This window comes from Acanthopagrus latus, chromosome 6 (assembly GCF_904848185.1).
Source record: "Acanthopagrus latus isolate v.2019 chromosome 6, fAcaLat1.1, whole genome shotgun sequence".
Lineage (NCBI taxonomy): Eukaryota > Metazoa > Chordata > Actinopteri > Spariformes > Sparidae > Acanthopagrus > Acanthopagrus latus.
Window position 1 is genome coordinate 12,086,940 of NC_051044.1, and position 20,569 is coordinate 12,107,508.

A 20,569-nucleotide genomic window follows, 5' to 3' on the forward strand; every position below is an offset into this window, starting at 1 on the left:
AATCTCTAATATCTCGCTTAATGTGCCTCTAATTATATTGTTATGGTCACAGAGGCCTGTTAAAGAAAATATAAAGTGAAGGGAAAAAACCCCCAACCAATTCCATGGTTGTATGACAAACAAACACTTCCCCGTCCCTCGGGTTCTTTCGGCCCACTAAAACAGACGCACCACATCCGGTCCGGCTTCCAGATCTGTCCGCCGTCGGCACGACTCGTGTGAAGCCGTGATTGAATGTGGTGTGTACGCACGGCTGCAATCAACTTAACTAAAATCACATCTCAAATAAACTTAAGCAAACCGGCAAGTGTTTTCCGACTGGTGAATTCACAAGCTAACTGCTGCCGTTTTCTCTCTGTAGACGTTACTCGCATTGACCCGCGATACATGTCGAGTCAAGCGAAGAAGCGCTGCACTGACAACATGACGGTTAAAAAGATCGGAACCCACAACGGCAGCTTCCACTGTGATGAAGTTCTGGCCTGTTTCTTCCTCCGGCAGCTACCTGAGTACAAGGTGAGGTTCAGCACACTGTGGTAGAGGATTATGGCAGGATGATAGGCTGCTTGTATTGTTTCCCTCAGCTGTTGCTGTTCAATTACAGTCTGTTCGGTTGCTACTTTAATTCAAACCCTGTTGATAAAACCACGCGTTAGATGTATTTGTTCAGTTTGCCTTGGCTGAATTGCATGGAAAAGTATTTATTCTTTTTTTTCTTCTTCTTTTCATACTTCCATTGTCATGTTTTAACACACCAATTGGGGGTGCTGCTGTACAGCTAGATGGAGCTAACAGAGATAACACATAGTACAACCAAAGTTAATCTACTGTAGTCATATATTTTACTTTTCAGGAGAAACTTCCATGCTATAGTATTGGATCTCTTTAAGGTGACTTATTGTCTGAACTGTTTGGCTAAAAGCGAGACTGCGTTCAACAGAAAACCCATTTAGCTTGCATGGGATTTGGCACATTTTGTGTCCACCAAACTGATATATGGTCATCATACGTATGTGCATGGATATATTATTGAGGGCCAGAAATATTCACAAGTTCACAGAATAAACAAGTGAAAGAGTCAAATATCCCAATATTCCAGCTTTGAGTAGTGTTGTGATGTAGTGCTGTGATATTGCAATAATAATGTCTACATCAGTGATGTAAATGCAGGAACAAGTGAGTCTGGATGTTAATTTTACGAAGTTCATTTAAGTTGAGAATCAAAGAAAATGCATATTAAAAACACACTCTTTATACATAAAATCCTTAATATCAGGTGATATTAAACTTTGTTTTCATTGCACAGGATGCTGAGATCATCCGGACCAGGGACCCGGCAAAGCTGGCAGAGTGCGACATCGTTGTAGACGTGGGAGGAGAGTTTGACCCAAAGAAGCATCGCTATGACCACCATCAGAGGTACGACTGTGGCAAAAAGATTCTGCAAAGAGATGAGGTTTTTCAAGTAAATTATACCACACAATCTTATTTAAAATCAATACCAAGTTAACACTACAGAGCAATTCCCACGTTAGTACTGTAAATGTAAATGTTTGAGAATGCCTACTGAAATTGACAGTGTGATTTTGATTTAAGATGCAGTCCAGTCTGGTGTGACTATCATTATAGAAAAACTACCCAAACACTGTTAAACAGCACGATGGGCCACTTTGATGTTCAGCATGTCCCAACTGCAAAGCCAAAGGGGTAACTAATGTTATTAGCAGTTCCCTTCATTCCCTTTAGATATGCCGGTAAGCCATGTCATTGAGCCAGCCATCATAATGAATGTAATGAATTACACCTGGGCTTTTCCTGTGTGAACCTCTCATGGTGTCTGCAGTAAAAAAAAGTCCCAATTGTCTTGTTTTTAATTACAGATGGTAATGGCTGATATTTATATCTGTGTCAGCTGGAGCTAAAACATAGCTAATTAATCGATAAGACAGTTTTTCATATTTCGTAGATCCATTTCCGATAATGTGAGGATTTGCTGCTTTTCTGTTTTGTTTATGTGACGGTTAACTGAATATCTTTTGGTATTGGGGACGTTGGACAAACCAAAACATTTAGAATTGTATAACTAAAATATAAGTAAATTAGTTGATAAATTATTTGATATGAATTAATTTAAATAAAGTTATTTAGAAATAACAAAATAAATAACAAAAATGCTGAAAAGCAATTGGTTCCAACATCCAAATGATTTGCTGCATTTGTAGGTTACAGATTTTTGTCTATTTTATGTATTTTGACTATTGGTCAGACAAAAAATGCACATTTGATAACTTACAGTTGATAATTTCAACATTTTTTGACATTTAATAGACAAAAGAGTAAAAATCAGGCTGACTAATTGGTAATAAGGTAAAAATGTAGTTATAGCTTTGTCATAAAACAGTAAATGACACATGAAGGCAGATATTTATTGCCGTACAAAAAGATATAAATCTATTTTAGATGAATTGGTAAAATCCTTTAATCTGTAAGTGTACCATCTTAGATAAAGCAGCATTGATTATTGCCTGGAAAGCACCTGGATTTAAGTTCGTAACTCCTCCTTTCCCCTGTTGTGGCCTCTTAATCTCAAGAGTAGGAAATCAAACTGGAGTTCAGGCCTGTTGCTCTTTTTGTTTTGATGTCCAGAAAACAAGTAAAAAATAATCATATTTCTCTGAGCTTAGAGATTTCTCGGTATCTGTTCTCTTCGGAGGAACCCTAACCGCATAAATCATGAATTGACAGACTCTGTGTTTTCTACTGTATTTCCTGCCACAGATCCTTTCAAATGATTGCATTCACTACAAGTCTCATCAGTAATCAGCCTATCCCAGATGTCTTGTCAGCTTAATGTCCTGATGATAATCAGTGATATCTTTTATGACCACGGTGATAAAGATATGCCGGGGCTCTCTTCCTGGCAGGTGGTTAGTGATAATTAGCGCTCCTTCAATTGAACCCACCCCACCCCCCCCGCTGTCAGTTCACGAGGCACGGAGGCTGCCACGGCGCTGTCAGGGGCTGCAGGAGGATGTAGCTGTCACTCACTTGCGCTGATGGGGGCAAGATGGTTCTGATGACAGGGATGGATGCAAGTGGGCTGGGGTGATCGAGGAAGTTGGTGAGGGAGCTTATGAGAACAATTAGTCCTCATTTCAAGAGCACGTTTTCAGAAATGTGATAGTGCACAGATGAAGTTGACAGCAATACAAACACTTCAAGACAGAACTGTGCAAATAAAAGCATAACATTAAAATTAAATGAGTATTTTTGCAAAATACCCTATGTTGTGTTGTCTGTATTAAAACCATAGTGTTAAAATGCTGATAAGCCAATATTACAGGGGAAGCATAAACTCCAGGAAGTTGCTGTTTCCAGCAAGGATAAAGAGCAAAAAGCTCATCCTGAACCAGGCTAGCTGTTTCTGGTCTATATACTAAGCTCACTGGCTGCTTGCTCCAGCTTCATATTAAACAGAAAGATAATAATGTGTACTGCAGTGTGTAGACATTTTATATCTATCTCTTTTCATAAATGGTTATTTCCCCAATTTTTTAAACTAATATCTTCAAGACAGCATCAAGAACAATTAATAGAAGTTCTTTATTTGTTTTCATCCATACTTTTTTAGGGTTAGGGTTCCCCTTGAGTGGAAGCTGAAGACAAAAAGAACATTCAAGATTCTTTTTTTTCTTTAAGACAATTTATTTGCTGCAGATGTGGAAAACTTTTATCTCTGAAGTGTTTAGAGCTTTCTTAAGCAGGTAAGGAAATGACTGTAATAGTTGGAGGCATGAGACATTTTCTCTAAACACAGACTGAAGGTTACTAAAGCACAGCAGATTAGATCTGGCAGGGATTACTTTTGTGGTCGCTCATCCTAGAAATGCACTCACTGCTCCCACTCAGCAAAGAAATAATAAGTAAGCAAATGTATTGTTGTAACATTGGCACAGTGATGAATGCGGTCTGCATTCTGCAGAGGAATCGCATAGATAAGCTGTTCTTATGCAGCTTTTTATTGTGATGTGGTTTCAGGTGCTTCCACTGGCTGTGTGTGTGTTACCTGTAAACACAGCTTCCTGTAACCTTGTAGATGTGTTATCGACAATGCGTCATAACGGGTCCGCACATTGATAATAATTCTTTTAAAGTTACTATATGTAACAATGTTAAGTAATTTTCATGTATGAAAAATGCAATAAGACCGATGTATTGGAGGTTAACTGAGCTGACCAGCTAATGGCAGCTACAGTTAGCAGTAGTTAGCTGCTACACTGGTGAAATGCTGCCCCCTATTTGTTTGGAGTATAAAATGGGTAAGTGGGCAATTCTTACATATTGAACATTTTAGTCTTTTTGTGTTGCCAGTATTTGAATGGATTTCACGAAACATATGACTTTGGATCCTATCCGACTTTCTTGGTTGTCTATAGCAGCCAGGGAGGCAAGGTTCACAGGAATGTGCATTAACGTCACATCATTTGGATTTTCCTGGACAAAATGTCCCGAGTCTTGTGCATAGAAATCATTCCAGCTGTTATAGACAACCAAGAAAGTTGAGGGTGCCCCTATTTTCAGCGATTAATACATTTTAAATTGCTTCATATTTTCACATGTTGCACATTTTAAATCTGATGCAAACTGGAACACCACAGACTCAGGAGGGAAGCAGCTGAACCGGCAATGACCCGGCGACCATTACAGTTTCTAGAAGATGATTTTGAATCTGCTCTACAGTACTGAAGGTCGCAGTGAGATTTAAATGAATTAAAAAAGGAACACTCCCCTCCATCTGCCTGTAGATGGAGGTAACCAGATTGGAATGTCTAAATCTTGTTTGGATTTCTTTCGCCTTGTAATATATTTGATAGAATGAAAATTCTCTCTTTTGAAACTGGGAGGGGAGAGTTTGGATGGCGGTCAGGGGTCAAGAACTGTTGAATGAGTCAGAGAATGGCCGACAGTACAGTGACTTTGGCATTTGTTGGTCAAAAACGTGGACATTTAAAGGTCATAAACGCCAACACAGTGCTCTGTTCATCTCGCAGCAGCCCAAATTTCCCATCGTTGTATTACTGACCTCAGAATAATTGAGGTGACTGATTACTCCTCAGTTATCACTTTTACTGTGCTTGAACTTCATGAGTCATTCAGTTCCTTGTGATGCTTTTAGTAGGGGAAAGAGTCCTGAAGCATGATTTTGCTCATAGTGGATAGGAATCATTAAGCTATTTTGTCCAATGATAAAGAGTGTTTAGCAAAAGTAAGTGGTGCAGCTGTAGCAGTGTGGGAAGTGCAGTGCATTTTTAGCTGAGGATGCTTTGCAACACTTTCATTGCCAAAGTAGTTCTTGGTTTTATATTTTTTTTTGCTTCACTGATTCACCTTGATTAAGCTCTAAGTGCTAAATGCTAGTTTTCTAGGAGACCATCTTTGATTTCACACAAACAGTTTGATGACTTCTCTTTTGGTGAGCGCATCTTTTTCAGCCACTCTGTTTCTCTTTCCTCTCGCTCATTCACTCCGATCTCCTGATAATCAGCATAGAAATGCCTCAGCTTGGCCAATTAGCCGTCTTAATGGCTGTGATTACCCCCTGCTTCCCGAGCATGTCACTCATTCATTTGACGGCCTTTTTTCCGCTGTGCTGCAGCCCAAGCATCCTAATTAAGCCTGAATTAAATGACCAGCGGTGGCTGGGTGCTGGAGCCCACCCATCTCAGCACGTGGATCAGAGGAGAGACCTCCGGTGGCTTTTATTTATCTGCTCAGGCTTACAAGTGGACCAGAGCACGCTTTCTCTCTGCGGTCAATGCATGTGCACTCTGAAGCTGAAAAGAACATTTATGGATGTGATGGAAGTGCCATTTATTGATGTCTGATGCACAGCCAGTAATGTACAGAATACATCCGGCTGCAGCAGATTTTTTCATTGAAGAGGGCTCAGTTATTGGAGAAAATATGAACAGTGTTTATGGGCAGAACACTAATGTTTAATCTCCCGAGAGTGTTGGATATCATCTGCCTGACTTTGAAGTGTTTTCAGCTTTTAGCCTTGAGATGAGCTGATTTACATTTTCTATGTTATGTTACTTGGCTGAGTTCAAGAATGCTGCTCTGACACAACAAGTTGATTGCTTTAACTCAAAATATGATTTGATTTAAAAAAATAATAATAATAAATAAATAAATATAAATATAAATATAAATATAAATATAAATATAAATATAAATATAAATAAATAAATAAATAAAAAAAAATATATATATATATATATATATATATATATATATATATATATATATATATATATAAATATATAAATTACCAAAGAATCTTTCTTTATTATCTTCACCACCACATTTGTTAAGGTGGGAATAGGTTTTGGATCATATCACTTACCAATTAATCAGCTGTTTAGTTCCTCAGTTAATGGTTTGGTCCATAAAACGTGACAAAAATAGCTGGTAGAGTTTCCTAAAGACAAGATAATACTTTCAAAAGGCCTACGTTCTCTGATCAAAAGTCAATAACTCAAAGATGATCAGTTTAAACTGATATAAAACAGCACATCCTCCAAATTTAGAAAAAGGAATTGGACAATATTGTGATGAACTTGTTATGCTGAATGGTAATGTACTGCTATCTTGGCCAGGTCGTCCTTTGGAAAAATAGGTTTTAAGCACATGGGACTTCTTCGGTATAAATAAAAAGTAATAACCAAGAAAAAAATAATAATAAAAATGAGGTAGGTACATTTTCTTTTGATCGACTAATTGAATGATCAACTCATCAGTGTAACTGTTTGTTATTTATTTATTGGTGCCTTAACAGTCAAATAACCCCAAAGTTTTCAGTTTACAATGTTATGAAACAGAAAAGCAAACTTTTACATTTGTGAAGCCATTATTGGCAACTTTTCAGCAATTTTACTGGATAGACTTCTAAATGTTCCTCACGATCAAAATGGCCTCTGATGAGTTCATATTGATCGAGTCATCGATAACAAGCAGGGAATGAAATTAGCGGCCGCCACTTGTCAAATATGCAGTAAATGTTGTTTGTGTTGGGTAAAAAAATTTACTCACCAAGGCAGACTGGTGGTTTATATATTAATAGATATTATTTTTAAACAGTAAATTCTTAAGGGAAGAATAGTCAGAGCTGAAGGTGACAAGATGGCAGTGATATATTTCATATTTCTGCTGTCAGGTACCAGTGACTCAGAGTCACACTTCACAAGTCCTCTATGTAGAGAAGTGGCAGACAAGAAAATTTAATGGATTGTAGAAATGATCTGTGACGTTCCGCAGTGGCAGATGAGGGAAAAAAAATGTCAGACCCAATTTAACAGCTAATACTTCCAGTGTTTCTTCCAACCATACAATTAAACTGATCATTTCTATAGGTTATTAGAAGACATACTTATTTTTGCTTTGTCATGGATCCATTTTTTAATCCATTTGTTAACAGTTTTGATAACTGATTAACCGCTTAAGTCATCTCTCTGGCCGCAGCTTCTCCAGTGTGAGGATTTCAATCTATGATGGAGAGAAATGTTATTTACAGCCGTGTTTTTGTTTGATTCTGATTAACCACTCATGTTTTGGCCAGCTGATACCCGCAGCTGTTTTGGGCCCAGCAGAAATGCATTAAGTGGAAGCAATCTGTTTCACATTATCATCATCATACAAACAAGTCAGAGATGGCACTTACATGATGACCTTTTTCACCCACCCACTAAATAGAAATATTGTCTGATTATCTCTGTTGCAGTCAGCTAACACTGTTTTCTCTCCTGTGTTCAGAACCTTTGCAGAGAGTTTCCACAGCCTCTTTCCAGAGAAGCCATGGGTGACCAAGCTCAGCTCAGCCGGCCTGGTCTACGTACACTTCGGACGTCAGCTGCTGGCCCGGCTGACGCAGTTGAAGGAGGACGACAGGGAGCTGGAGGTGCTCTTTGACAAGGTGAGAGGAGGGATTTATCGGAGGCCAGCGCTATAGCAACCATTAGCGCGCATTGTGTTTCATTCACAACACAAACACTCTGCTGGAAACAGATGTTCTCCCTCGCCTCAGCCGGTGTATTGAATCTGAGCAACTTCAATTTCATCATGAAACATGAAGACCAAATCAGATGTAAAGAGGACAGCTAGCTCAACAGTTAAATGAATTACACTTCTCTCCATGCTGGTTGTTTTAAAAGCATAAAACATGCGCTCACTGGCTGTAGAGAATGCTGAATGTGTATCGTTATGTTCATTTCATCTTTGTCAGACAGTTGGAATTAGAGTGTGGTTAGAAACCAAAGGAGAAAGAGACAGGGATGTGGCAAAGTTGCTCGCCGAATACAAACAGAGTACGCTGCAGTCATATTTAAAGCATTTTCGACAGACGGGGCAGCAGGAGGCCTTGGCAAACAGAGTTGTTCTGATGTCCACGCACAGTAAGCCAGCTAAATCTTGGGTCGCCATAAATATTAGCACTATTAACACAGATTATCATCAGCCTTTTGATGTGTCAGTTTGTTTAAAGCCCCGACTAATCCTTTTACTCGTGGCTGAGGCTCTGTTTATTTTAGGATGGTGCATGCCTCGTCCTCTGCCAGCTCAGACAAACTGAATCTCTATTTTTGCCCCAAAAGTTAGTTCCACCAGTAAGCCACTTGTAAAAATGTCAACCCTTTGGTGATTGACCTTTCACTGGGGAGGTGACTTTTCAGCACAAAACAGGTCTCTGCTTCTCTGCTCACCCTTCCACTTCTTTTTTTGAGTTTTACCAGTGAACTGTAAAATAGCAGCAGTTTCGTCTTTTTCCTTTTCAGTTTAATGACCTCAAGTCTTCAGTGAATGCCTGCACACTGTGACCAAATGGACTTCAATCAGGATAATATAATCCCACTACGTTTCTCTCTCCTGAAAGTCCTCTTTCTTGACTTCCCTAGCTGGAAAAAGAATGGCTTACCTCTAATTACTCCTTTTCAAAATGAGCACAAACATTAAACAACCGATTGCCGTGCCATTCCAGGCTCATAACCTCACATGTCTGTTTCATTTCCTTGCAGCTGTACGAGAGCTTCGTGGAGGAGGTGGATGCTGTAGACAACGGCATCTCACAGTATGACGGGGAGGCCCGCTACTCCGTTTCCTCCACGCTGAGCGCACGTGTCAGCCACCTGAACCCACGTTGGAACAGCAAGAACCAGGACACTGAGGTGAGGGACTGCACGAGTGTGAATGTATTCCCACACTTAACACATGGACCGATCTGATGCAGCACGTTTGTTATACGTCAGCTATGCTAGCTGTGTGTGTGTGTTGTGGGTCTGTCTTAAAGTGAAAGACTGGATAACTTCAAATAAAATTCAAGGAATTAAATATTACACAAAATAGAAATGGTATTGTCAAATATAGCAGCGTCGAAGGGTTTACCGAACGGCACGTTTTGTTAGAGAGAGGCAAGAGAACATTTGCGCACAACAATGTTCAGTTTATCTGCATGATAGTATGTCATAATGCTCTCTAGATGCAGATGCCACTTGACAGTGATACTGGGTCTTGCATTGTGCACATTAATATATATGCTGATGGGAAAACACACAAGAAACACAACATAATCATGCAATTAATCATGAATGCCCATTGCAGTTTCATAAAGTCCAAGTTAATGTCTTCAAATTGGATTTTTTTTTGTCCTAACAACAGTCCAAACACCCAAAGATATCGAGTTACCGTTGTATAGGACAAAGGATATATCTAGCTGTTTGAAGAGGTTTATTGTCCTTCATAAAGAAAACTAGAGCAAAAAAAAAAAAAACAATCAATCAACAGAAAGATGAGGAGAGAGTTAAATAAACAAGGTTTTGGCCGCATCATTTAATGCTAATCACACATAAAGGGCACCTAAGCTAGACGAAAAGTGTGCAAAACATGACGGCGAAAACCTAGTGTAAATATTCTGTCTCTCTTTCGTGCGAGAAGAAAAGACCTGCAGGGAAAAAGCAGCCCGGGTGTGCACATATGTTGACAAGGCTGACAGTTTTCTTTCTCTGCTGTTTGACACCGTCTCAGTGGAGTAGCAGACCTGCGTGTTTGTTTCACATTTCAGTTCACGTGATTGTAATTCTTGTCTCAGCACTCTGCTTTAATTTCGCCACTAACCCACACTGCCAGGCAGAGGGAAATCAGAGAGTGTGAAAGATTTATATTAAAAAATGTTTGACAGACGATGATGGTTGACTGACCTGCTGAACTCTAAAACTCTTTGCGGTAATTGAAAAACTTGAGACATTTTCATCTCCTCCATCTCCTCTTAAAATTCAGGGACACAGCAGCCCCCCCCCTCAGTCACATGCATGTGTGTCTCTTACATGGTCTCAATAAGTTTTTAATCAAAATAACAGATATTTGTCAAAAATCTCTCACATTTGTACACATGTTTTTTACCAGGAGGGTTTCAGAAAGGCGATGAAGATGGTTGGGGAGGAGTTCCTGGACTGGCTGGACTTCTACCAGACCTCATGGCTGCCGGCTCGTGTGGTGGTGGAGGAAGCTGTGAAGTCGAGGCATCAGGTACAACCCTGTGAAATCTAATGTGGACTAATGTTTCTTGTCCTTTGTAAACAGTTTAACTTGGACACTTTGGTCATTGGCCATCTTCGGTGTCACCTTAACAGAATATGCTGGGTAAAATGTCTGTTAGATAATAATCACCAAATAATTGTAGCTCCTTCGTCTTTGATAGAGGGGGAAATCCTTTCCCTGTATATCTGTGTCGCCGTTAAAAGATTGGCACATAAATGGTGAAATTGTAGTTGAATTTGGAGCCAAATGGAGTCTTTCGGTTTAGGCACTGGAAACCCAGTTTGGCATTGAAAAACATGACTTTTAATTATTTCACCGGCACTGAAAAAGTTTGAAAAACATAATACACATGCATAAAAAAACAGTAACACAGCATGTAACATATTAAAACATTTTTTCCTTTTTTTTCAGTGACAATTGTGTTTCTTTTCTGGATCTGATGTCTTTTTCTATTTTTTTATACACTGACAGTTAATTTCCCCAATGACGATCCTTCACTGTTGATTGTCAGTCACTGCTCTGGCTGGAGGCGAGGGATTTGGAGGGGCTGCATGATTTCCATATGTGATCCCCTTGTTTTTTTCCCAGTGGAACTTTCTTTCATCTTTTTTTTTTCCAGTCCAAGTTTTTCAATGCCAGTGCTCACTTTTTCAGTCAAGTTTTCATTTCAATGGCAAATGTTTTATTTGATGCAAAGAAAACTGAAGACTGTTCTGGCTCCATATTTTAGCTCTGGTTAGATCACATACTATGTGATTAATAAAGCTGTGAATGTCAAGGACCTTTTTGACTGTTCTCTTACTCTTGTTCTTAATTCAAAGAAATCTTAAATTACACAGAAAACTGCAATTGTTTCTGAAGGTTTCTGCCATTTTTAAAAAATACAATTTTCTGGTTCTCTCACTTCCAGGTAGATCCCAGTGGGGAGGTGCTGTCGTTCACCCAGGGTGGGTGTCCCTGGAAGGAGCATCTGTTTTCCCTGGAGGAGGAGCTCAAAGTGGAGACGCCCATCAAGTTTGTCCTTTACCCCGACCAGAATGGCCACTGGAGGGTCCAGTGCGTCCCTGCAGGGCTCAACACCTTCCAGAACAGGTACCCAAAGATCATTTTTTTGTGTAAAGGTTATTTAAATGTTATTTCTGCTTCATGGGGTTTGTGATCTCATATGTGGAGGGAACACCTTACATGAGTTACCTCAGGATTAATCAAAATGCAGGACTCGCAGGGATGTTGCAGCGTTGACTCACACACACATTCCCGAACAGGATTTTTCAGGCGTTGTTGTGTAAAATACAGTGACAAGCGCAGATCTGGAGTCTCCCAGACGTGCGGAATTGAATTGAGCTCTGGTGACAGAGGCGAACCATGGTGTATGATTTCATGCTTACCAGACCATTTGACAACTACGCACAGAGGTTTGACATGTCATCCCGGTGAGAGACTGACTCCTGACTGGATGGAAATACTTGTTTGTAGGATGACGATGATCCTTTAGTTGAGACAGAGGTTTTGTTCTCACATTGCTCTCTGAGGGGTTAAAAGGATGTAAACACTCTCAACACCTCAACAGAGACACCTGAGCCCTTTCTCCATGCCCACTCTCACTCAGGTGTTTCTTTGCTGTTTTCCTCTTGCTAATTACACCCTTCGCTCCTAACACAGCAAGCTGGCAGATATACAGAAAGTGCTGGCTTAGCAATTTGACAGGTGCTTTTATTTACAGCTACTTATTTAAACATACTGCAGGATTATTATGAGGGTGAATTTTAATAAACATTAATTGCTCTATTGAGCGCACTCCATTGTCTACACGCAGCTCTCTCATGGTATGAATATGATGTAGGCACATCAGAAGATATACATCTGCACAAATATTTACAGGCCCTTTTAATCTCTAAATAATAGTTCTGAACAAATATGTACTTGCATTACTAAAAAGAGTGAGCGGGAGCGAATGGCAGACGATTTGTTAAGGGATGTTATTTCACAAAGGCATGTAATTAAAATAATTACATCATTGTCATCACAGCGGAAAGGTCAAATATCAGTGTTTACCATAAATCTATGAAGGACTGAACCTGCCCAAATCCACGATTAATAATGAAGCACTCAATAAAAAGGTGTGCCATTAAATGCAACAAACAACATGATTATTTAGAATGTGACATACATTGATATTAATAATTGCCTCTCTGTTTATTTTCCTAGGTATTAAATTTCTGATTAATTTACATTTTAATTTAATTTAATTTAAATTTATTTATTCATAGGCACATTTATTCTTGCATTTTTTTTCCATTTGCATTATCCTTGCAAATCCTTTATTTCTGTCTGTTTTCTTTTTACATTTCTTAATGCATTTCTGCTTCATGATGTAAAGGAACGGGCTGAGGGGAGAGTCTCCAGCTAGCGAGCAGCTCTTTGATCGACAGCAACGCTTTGAGCAAAATGCAAACAATAACATGCTAACATGTTTGCAATGACAATGCTGTTATGCTGGTTTTTAGCAGGTATTAGATTAGCATCTTAGAAAAATGCTAAAATTTGCTAATCACAATCAGTGAATAGCTGAGGCTGATGGGGAATGAGATTAGTTTTGCAAGTATTTGAAAACATTAAAATTTTGACCTGAAGATGGTGCTCGATTAAAATGTTGAGGGAATCACAGAAGTTATTAAAGTTCACACTGAGGGAGACATAAATGTGGGCTATTAATTTTCATAAAGAGCCAATTTCACATGAAACCACAAGTGTCCTGATCCTGATAGGGATGAAAAATCAGGGCATCACCAAAGTGAGTATGAGTCATCCTCGGGGAGCCATGAATATCCATACAACATTTAATGTCAATGCATCCAATATTTGTTGAGATATTTCAGTCTAGACCAGGCAAATGCAACTCAGGTCCTCAGATCAGTGTAATGTCTACCTGTGAGTCAAAGTAGTTTCTAAAATGTCCATAAAGTTTTCCCTCTAATGGTCTCTTGGGCGTTTTGATACATGTCATGGCTTATATAGTGTTAATCGCTTTGAATTGTTCAAACTCGTTGTTTGAGCCGTACATACTGTATAAACATCTTGCCCTTTCCTTGCTTTGTGCACCAGGCACCATTATACATGCTGCTGTTGTTGTGGAGTATCTTTTTGCATCTCTTAGCAGTAATCAGGTCCCCCAAAGCTTGAAGCCTGGCACTAAAGCAAAAGGTGCTCATTAAATCACATTGGTATTCTTGTCTTGTCACCCTGTACATAATGACGGTGACGACAAGACAAAGAGCCTCTGTGTGAATTTGTAAGATGATTAACACCTCTCAAGTTTGTTTTCGGCAATTGTTTACCTGCCTCTCGCGCTCCGACCTGCAATGCTGTTCTAATAACGTCATCGGCATCCCCACCGGAGTCCTGTAATTGGTGTGTTGTTTGGCTGCTGCCCCACATCCCTGCATACACCACACATGACCAAGGAAACATGCTCCAGGCTTATTGTGCAGGACACTTTTTCACCTTAGTTTTTAACTGGATCCTGACTGAATTAAGCCTCATTTTACATTTGGTACAGAACATCTCTCCAGCAGCCATGTTGCCTCCTCAATGTCATTTTTGATTCTGCTCTTGTGCTCCAGGGTTTGAGACTTGTGCTGTTAATGTGATATCGATCCTTGAGTCTTTACCATGTGCACTTAAGCACCAGTGACTGAAGCGGAAGGATATTAGTTGTGATTAGTGCCTTTCAGAGATGAACAGTAATGCCTGGGGTTTTGGTTCTGATCCGCTTTGTATCAAGGTTCCCAGTTGACAAAATACCAAGATTCATTAAGCTTAGACTCTTAATGAATCTTTTATCAAACCTTATATCTCTCCTCACTCCGCACTGTTAAATTAGTGCATTTCTTTGAAAGACAAAAATATAATACACAACACATAAATATGAGAACATAAGAGCAAAAGTAACACAAGTGATTGAAAGTGAATCAAAGAAGCACACATTAATATTAACCTTACTATCATGAGATCACAAAAGCTTGGAGCTCTTAGCTTGAACAGCCGAAGAACTGCAGTAAATATTATTATTTTTCTCTTTTGATGAGGCCTTTTAAAATCGTGTGTGTGTGTTGCTATCAGGGAGACAAGAGTGTGTATGAAAACTGCATTAAAGGAATATTGAAACCACTTCAAATATTTAATATCAGTTATGTATTGATATATCACTGTAACACTGCCACACAGTCAAATAGAGATAGCCGCACATGTAACCAACTTTACAAGAAACAAGTGATACCATGAAAAAACACACATACACTGATCGACCAGTAGCCTGGGAGAATAGATAACTTTTGAGATTGTTATTAAAAGTAAAAGTGATATGAAAGCATTTAAGAAGCCCCAGTGGCACATTAGATAACCTGTAGCTAATTAAAGATAATTTGGTAACAGCTTAAAATTTTTTTTAAAAAAAGTCTGCGCAGCTGGTGTCTTTAATCAGCCAAAGATAGTTTGTGAATGAACAGAATTGTCACTCTGTCACACCACTGTTTGAGTGGACTGTGTGTTGGAGCAGTGATCAGCACCAGTTTTTTAAGGTTGTGACTGTAAATTACGCTGCCAATAAAAACTGTAAGCATTTATCAAACCCCATACCTGGCATCGCTACAACAGGGATTGCTAATTATAGCTCTGTGAAAATGAATGCAGACTTCATGCAGAGGATGAGGAAGGAGCACAGCGCTAATGCAAACCAAAATAGTAATTAGTGTTGCCTGTGGATAATCTAGCTGTCTGGGCCACGACTCTCTTCTGAGAGAGCTCTCCTGGTTGAATAAAGGTTCAATAATGAAAGTAGCTTGAATCACAGATAATTGAAATGCAGCTCTTTTTTTTATTTTTTTTATTCAATTTTGGTTGCATGGCTGTGTCAACACTGCCCTCTCACTACACTCGCTCATGTTTATGATTTATAAAGGAATCATCACAGTCTTTACACATAATTCGTTCAGTCATTCTGTTGTGTAAGCACATGATAGATTGACCTTCACAGAAAAAAATGAAGTGAAATACCACCTTACTGTCTGACATTTCTGTTATCATTTATTTCCCCTGGAGAGCAAATCATGCAGCTTTCAATCACATTATGTTGGTGAGTAATTATTATCACAACTTCAGTTTTTATCTGCTGTTTCAGCCCTCCAGCTGGATGATTTAAGGGAGCAATTTTACTTCACAAATGCAGAATTATCTCAAGGGAAAAATCAATGGTTGTTTATAAAAGACAGATTCTTTTACATGTGTAATTTTGGTAACAGCTGTGATAAAATGTAACATTTTTTTTGTCTATTTTCTCTCTCTGGATTCAAGCCGGTTGTTTGTAGACATTAACAGACACTTTCTACAATTTATTATGAATTGTTATACAAATCTTTTTTTCTTTATTTCCTGTGACTGCTTCAAAATAAAATTGTTTTTAATTGTTTTTGAGAGCTAGTAGAAGTAGACGGAACCTAAAATGACTCTGATTTTGGGTTTTCCTGCAAGTTCTTGTGGCAGACTACGCTTCTACTGATGAATACCACTGTATAGAGAAGAAAATATATTGAATGGCTACTGCTGAAAAAAAATGTGAAAAAAATGGTAATTATATACTTGTGATACACATCTATTGATTGTTGGTGTTTACTTTTAAAACAAGCTTCTCTACGTTGCTTCATGTTGAGGTTCTAAATGTTGAAGGTGTCATATATTACGTAGACTGGAAAGCCCCCTGGGATGAATTTACAAAGGTAATATCTCAGATCTAGCCCATGCTTGGGTTGAGACCTGTAGACGGTCTCTAAGCCACTAGTCCACACAGAGCACCATGTTCTTTAAATGTCTTGTTAGCCCTGACAGTATGAGCTGTTAGGCTGTTATCCTGGGTTTGACATGTCTCATAATTGGTAGTCTGTGGGTTGCCCAAAGACACAGGAAGAGGGTGGAATAGCTTTTTGATTCAGTCCTGGTCTGACCAGTGGCTGCCTTCTATTTTCACCTCTTGCCATGAGGTGCCCTTGCTCCTGGCCCTCCCATTAATGTTTCTTCTCTGTCCTGCTCAATGTTTCTCTCTTGTATGTACAGTATTTCTGCCTGCAACCTATAATCATTCTTTTCCATTTCATCACCTTTTTGCCCATATCTGTCTTGCCCTCATATTTCTTCTCCTTCATCCAAACCTTTCCCCTTTCTCGCTGTCTCACCTTTCGCACCTTTCCACCCCTCCCCTCGCCTCACACCTCTTCCCATTGCGCCTCAGAATCTCATCAGGCGGCAGCGCTTTCAACTAAAAAGCCTGGCACCTGCTTGTAGTCGCGGAGCACTTCAAAGATTTAATTTAACACAAACATGGCAGTCGGTGTGGAGCTACAATGGCTTGTAAGGTGGATGAAAACATTGCACCAGATGGCTCTTTCTCTGGGTGGCCTGCTTCCTCCCAGTGGGCATGTGCCGACGCTGCGAAAGGGGTGTTGTTATCACCTGTGTCCCTGCTACTGCACCTGTGGGGAAACGGGTCTATTTTTATCGACATGACATTGCTAAGGAAATATGAACTGGGAGAAGGAAGAGAGGAACGGAAGCGGCGCTTCCTTGGAGATGGACTGCATAGGATAATACTATAGGCTGACAGTAATGTGAGCTAGACCAGAATATACACCTCTGTTCCTAGAAAAAAACACACTGGCTGCAGTCGCAGTTATCTGCTGTTCCTTTTTGCTGCAATAAAGATTATCTTATTTATTTTTTCATTCATCATTTGGCCGATAAACTGTCAGAATATAGTGAAAATGCCCATTACAGCTTCTGAAAGCCCAAGGCTGCATCTGTGAATGTCTGACAAACAGTAAATTGCATATCTACAGTCTTTGGACTATCATGAGCCACCTTCACTATCAATTCTGATAAATGGCCAATAACATAAATTTCCCCATATGCTGATAATTTATTAATCCATTTATATGTGCATCCCTTCTATAAAGGTAAATTGAATACTCTTTCCAGCTTTAGGTAACATTTTGCAAACAAAATAAATAAAGACCTAAAATATGTGTTGTTGTTTTGGACTTTGGCACCCAAACCTCTGTCTCTGTGACAGAAGCAGCGTCCCTTTTAAGGTGCAAGCTCCTTGTTTTGTTTTCTCCTATTTAAAATGATCCTGTCCTATGCCGCATTCACGCTCCTCCATGTCTGTTCGAGGCCTCTTGTTAAATGCAAATTAAAACAAATTAACTGCAAAGCCGGGTCCAGATGACAAACAGTATTGCCGTAATATCACGTGTGACACAACACAGTAAACGTTGAGGATAATGTAATGACGTTTTTCTGTCACAAGGTTTGCAACGTCATATCGTCCAGCCCTCCGCTACCTTCCCCTGACCAAATTATGAGTCAACAAGCTGCAGGAGGATTCTGCACCTTTATACCACCACCACCATATGTACCATATGTACATGTGTTTCTTGTCACAGAGCGGACGACTGAGCAGAAGAGTTGGAGCTCTGTGCCGAAACCTCGCGGGTGATATTTTATGTTTTAATGACTCCAGCATATCTAATCTGGAGCAATAATTCTCCCCTAATGAAGCACTAATTCCCCAGCGTCTGTCTCGTTGTGGTATAGTAAAGGTCTTGTGGGCGGGTGAGAAGTTAATTTGCTAATTGTGGTCTTATTTTTAGACAGGTCATCTTGAGAATCAGAGCTTCCTGGCCTGTCATAACAACAAGTCGTCCCCCTCCCACTCCTTCCCTCATTACCAGCCCTGTTGACCTTTCCTCTTGAGCTTGTTTCCAAGCCATACTGTGGAGCTATCGATTGGTTGATTCATTTAACAGGGATTAGGACTTTGCCACGCTTTACTCCCCATGTTGTCCTATGACAGACTTAATAAGGATAAGACTGTGTGGACTTGAGATAATAGCATGGAGAGCAGACTCGGAGAATAATGACGAGCATCCCTGCACATGTACACGGGAATCATTTGACATTATGGTTCGCTTTTGTGAAGCTCCTCATTCTCCGACTGTGACAACTGTAGAGGATGTTTTAACAGAATGGCATGAAATATTCAACAGGAAGCTGAATGTCTGGGAAATAAACCCTTCAGAATCGAGAACAAGAGAAAACACTTTGCTCGTTTTTCAAACTGTGCCCGTGTTTGACAACCATGTCACTTCTGACGGTACAGTTCCATAATTCATCATGCATGTGATGGAGAGGAAGATGAGCCTGAGGTCAGCCAGACATTTTTTTTTTTTTTTTATGAAATCTGAGGCTTTTAGCGGATTAGCAAGTTTTAAAGGCATTTTAAAGTCTACTTCAGTAGCAGCTGAGGGGTGAGGGGTGAGCAGTGAAGTGATGAATCCAAACGAAAAACTGCTAAATGTATCGAAGAGGCAGCTTGAAAAGAAATCGAGATAATAACCCCATCAAGGCAGGAATGGCACACATGCACACATGCACACACGCTAACGAGAGCTGCTGATGTGTTTTAAATGACGTGCCAGCCTGTAGCCAGAGGTGTACGCTACACGCAGTGGGTGGTAAATGAGCTGCTCTACATTTTTATGAATTTTGGTCCACTTTGTCAGGGTCAGCTCATAAACTCGTGCAGGGCCAATCTTTTCCCCGCTTTGTAAGATTGCCTGTTGACTCCGGTGCCATTGTATGTCCTTTCCAACTGCTGTGCCAATCTCTGATTTTCCACATTAATGGAGAAGAATAAAGCTGCCTTTTATTGGTCTATTTGCTGGGGCTGTTTGTAGCGGTGCTATGAAAGGCAGGTTTTTGGCTCAAGTCAGGAAGGAGAAAGAAAAGAAGCAAATCCTCAGAAGCGACACTTTTTTTTGTCTACAATTGTCTGTATTTTATTCTCTTCCTACATTGATATTTTGATATAATTCATCAGTCCAGACCTGGTTTTATATTTGCTGGTTTTGCGTTTGTGTCGGCACGTACAGCACAGCGTGTTTTTCCAAAAAGCAGCGTGCCGACGGGAAGCGAGCAGCTGACCACATAGTGTCCATCTGTAAGCCAATATGCCCTTCTGTCTTCCTGTCCCAGGCTGTCCCTGCTAGAAGAGTGGCGCGGCGTACGCGATGAAGCGCTGTCGGAGCTCAGCGGGATTAAGGACTGCATCTTCGTCCACGCCGGAGGCTTTATTGGCGGGAACAAGACCCAGGAAGGAGCCCTGGAGATGGCCCGAAGGACCCTGCAGGCCGCCGCCCGGTCCAATGCAAACGGAAGCAGCTGAAGGGTCAGAGACGAGAACCAACGGCACATTGTGTTCTGGAGTTCAGTCAGTTCAGGGTGGATGGCAAGGATTAAAATGTTAGTTTGCAGCTTGTTTGGCCCCAGCCAGGGCTAATGTTGTTTTGTTCTGCTTTGCCAGAACAGAGACGTATGGAAACGGCAGCCAAGTAACCTTGGACCAGTTCCCTAAATACCTACGTCCAGCACAGACTGTTGACTCATGTTTTTTTTATTCTTCTCTCTGCCTGTTCTTATAAATATCCATCTGTTTTGTGCTTCATTTGCATAAACCACTGTTTGGATAATAGTCTGGTCTCTTGTAAACATGTCAGTATTCGGTTAAATCCAATAATAAATTGATTGTTTTTCCAGTTCCGCTCGGATGTCTCTTCATTTTCACTGTCAGGAGAATATGACGCTGGCGAACGTCTTCAAAGCCTGTGAACACCGTGGTCTTACCTTTCAAGGGGCCATTTTATATAGACACCTGGACAGCGGATCATCCTTTAATTCCCCAGTGTGCTGACATTAAACGTAGCACAACAAAGAGCGGCGGAGGCTCGTACCGCCTGGCTGCGGCATCAAAGCATCAATAATGAGGCCTGATTAATTCTCAGAAATTACATTTTCAAACGCCACAGAGAGGTTCTACTTTTGGCAGCCAGTGTCGTGACAAGGTTACCGGCAGTGGGACGAACCACGCAGTCAA

General features: G+C 40.1%; 1 protein-coding gene and 1 long non-coding RNA gene across 2 annotated transcripts; both read left to right on the forward strand.

The window, feature by feature from the left end:
* Positions 1 to 90: 90 nt before the first annotated feature.
* Positions 91 to 20,231, forward strand: myg1 (myg1 exonuclease). The gene is made up of 8 exons (XM_037102096.1): positions 91 to 239; positions 362 to 516; positions 1,307 to 1,419; positions 7,813 to 7,972; positions 9,069 to 9,218; positions 10,453 to 10,575; positions 11,498 to 11,679; positions 19,672 to 20,231. The coding sequence occupies exons 2-8, from the start codon at positions 388 to 390 to the stop codon at positions 19,859 to 19,861; spliced, it is 1,047 nt and encodes a 348-aa protein (XP_036957991.1). The 5' UTR covers positions 91 to 239; positions 362 to 387; the 3' UTR covers positions 19,862 to 20,231.
* LOC119021674 lies at positions 1,595 to 3,280 on the forward strand. Its single transcript, XR_005075716.1, has 2 exons — positions 1,595 to 1,707; positions 2,925 to 3,280. It is a non-coding gene; the product is annotated as an uncharacterized LOC119021674 (long non-coding RNA).
* Positions 20,232 to 20,569: the final 338 nt, after the last annotated feature.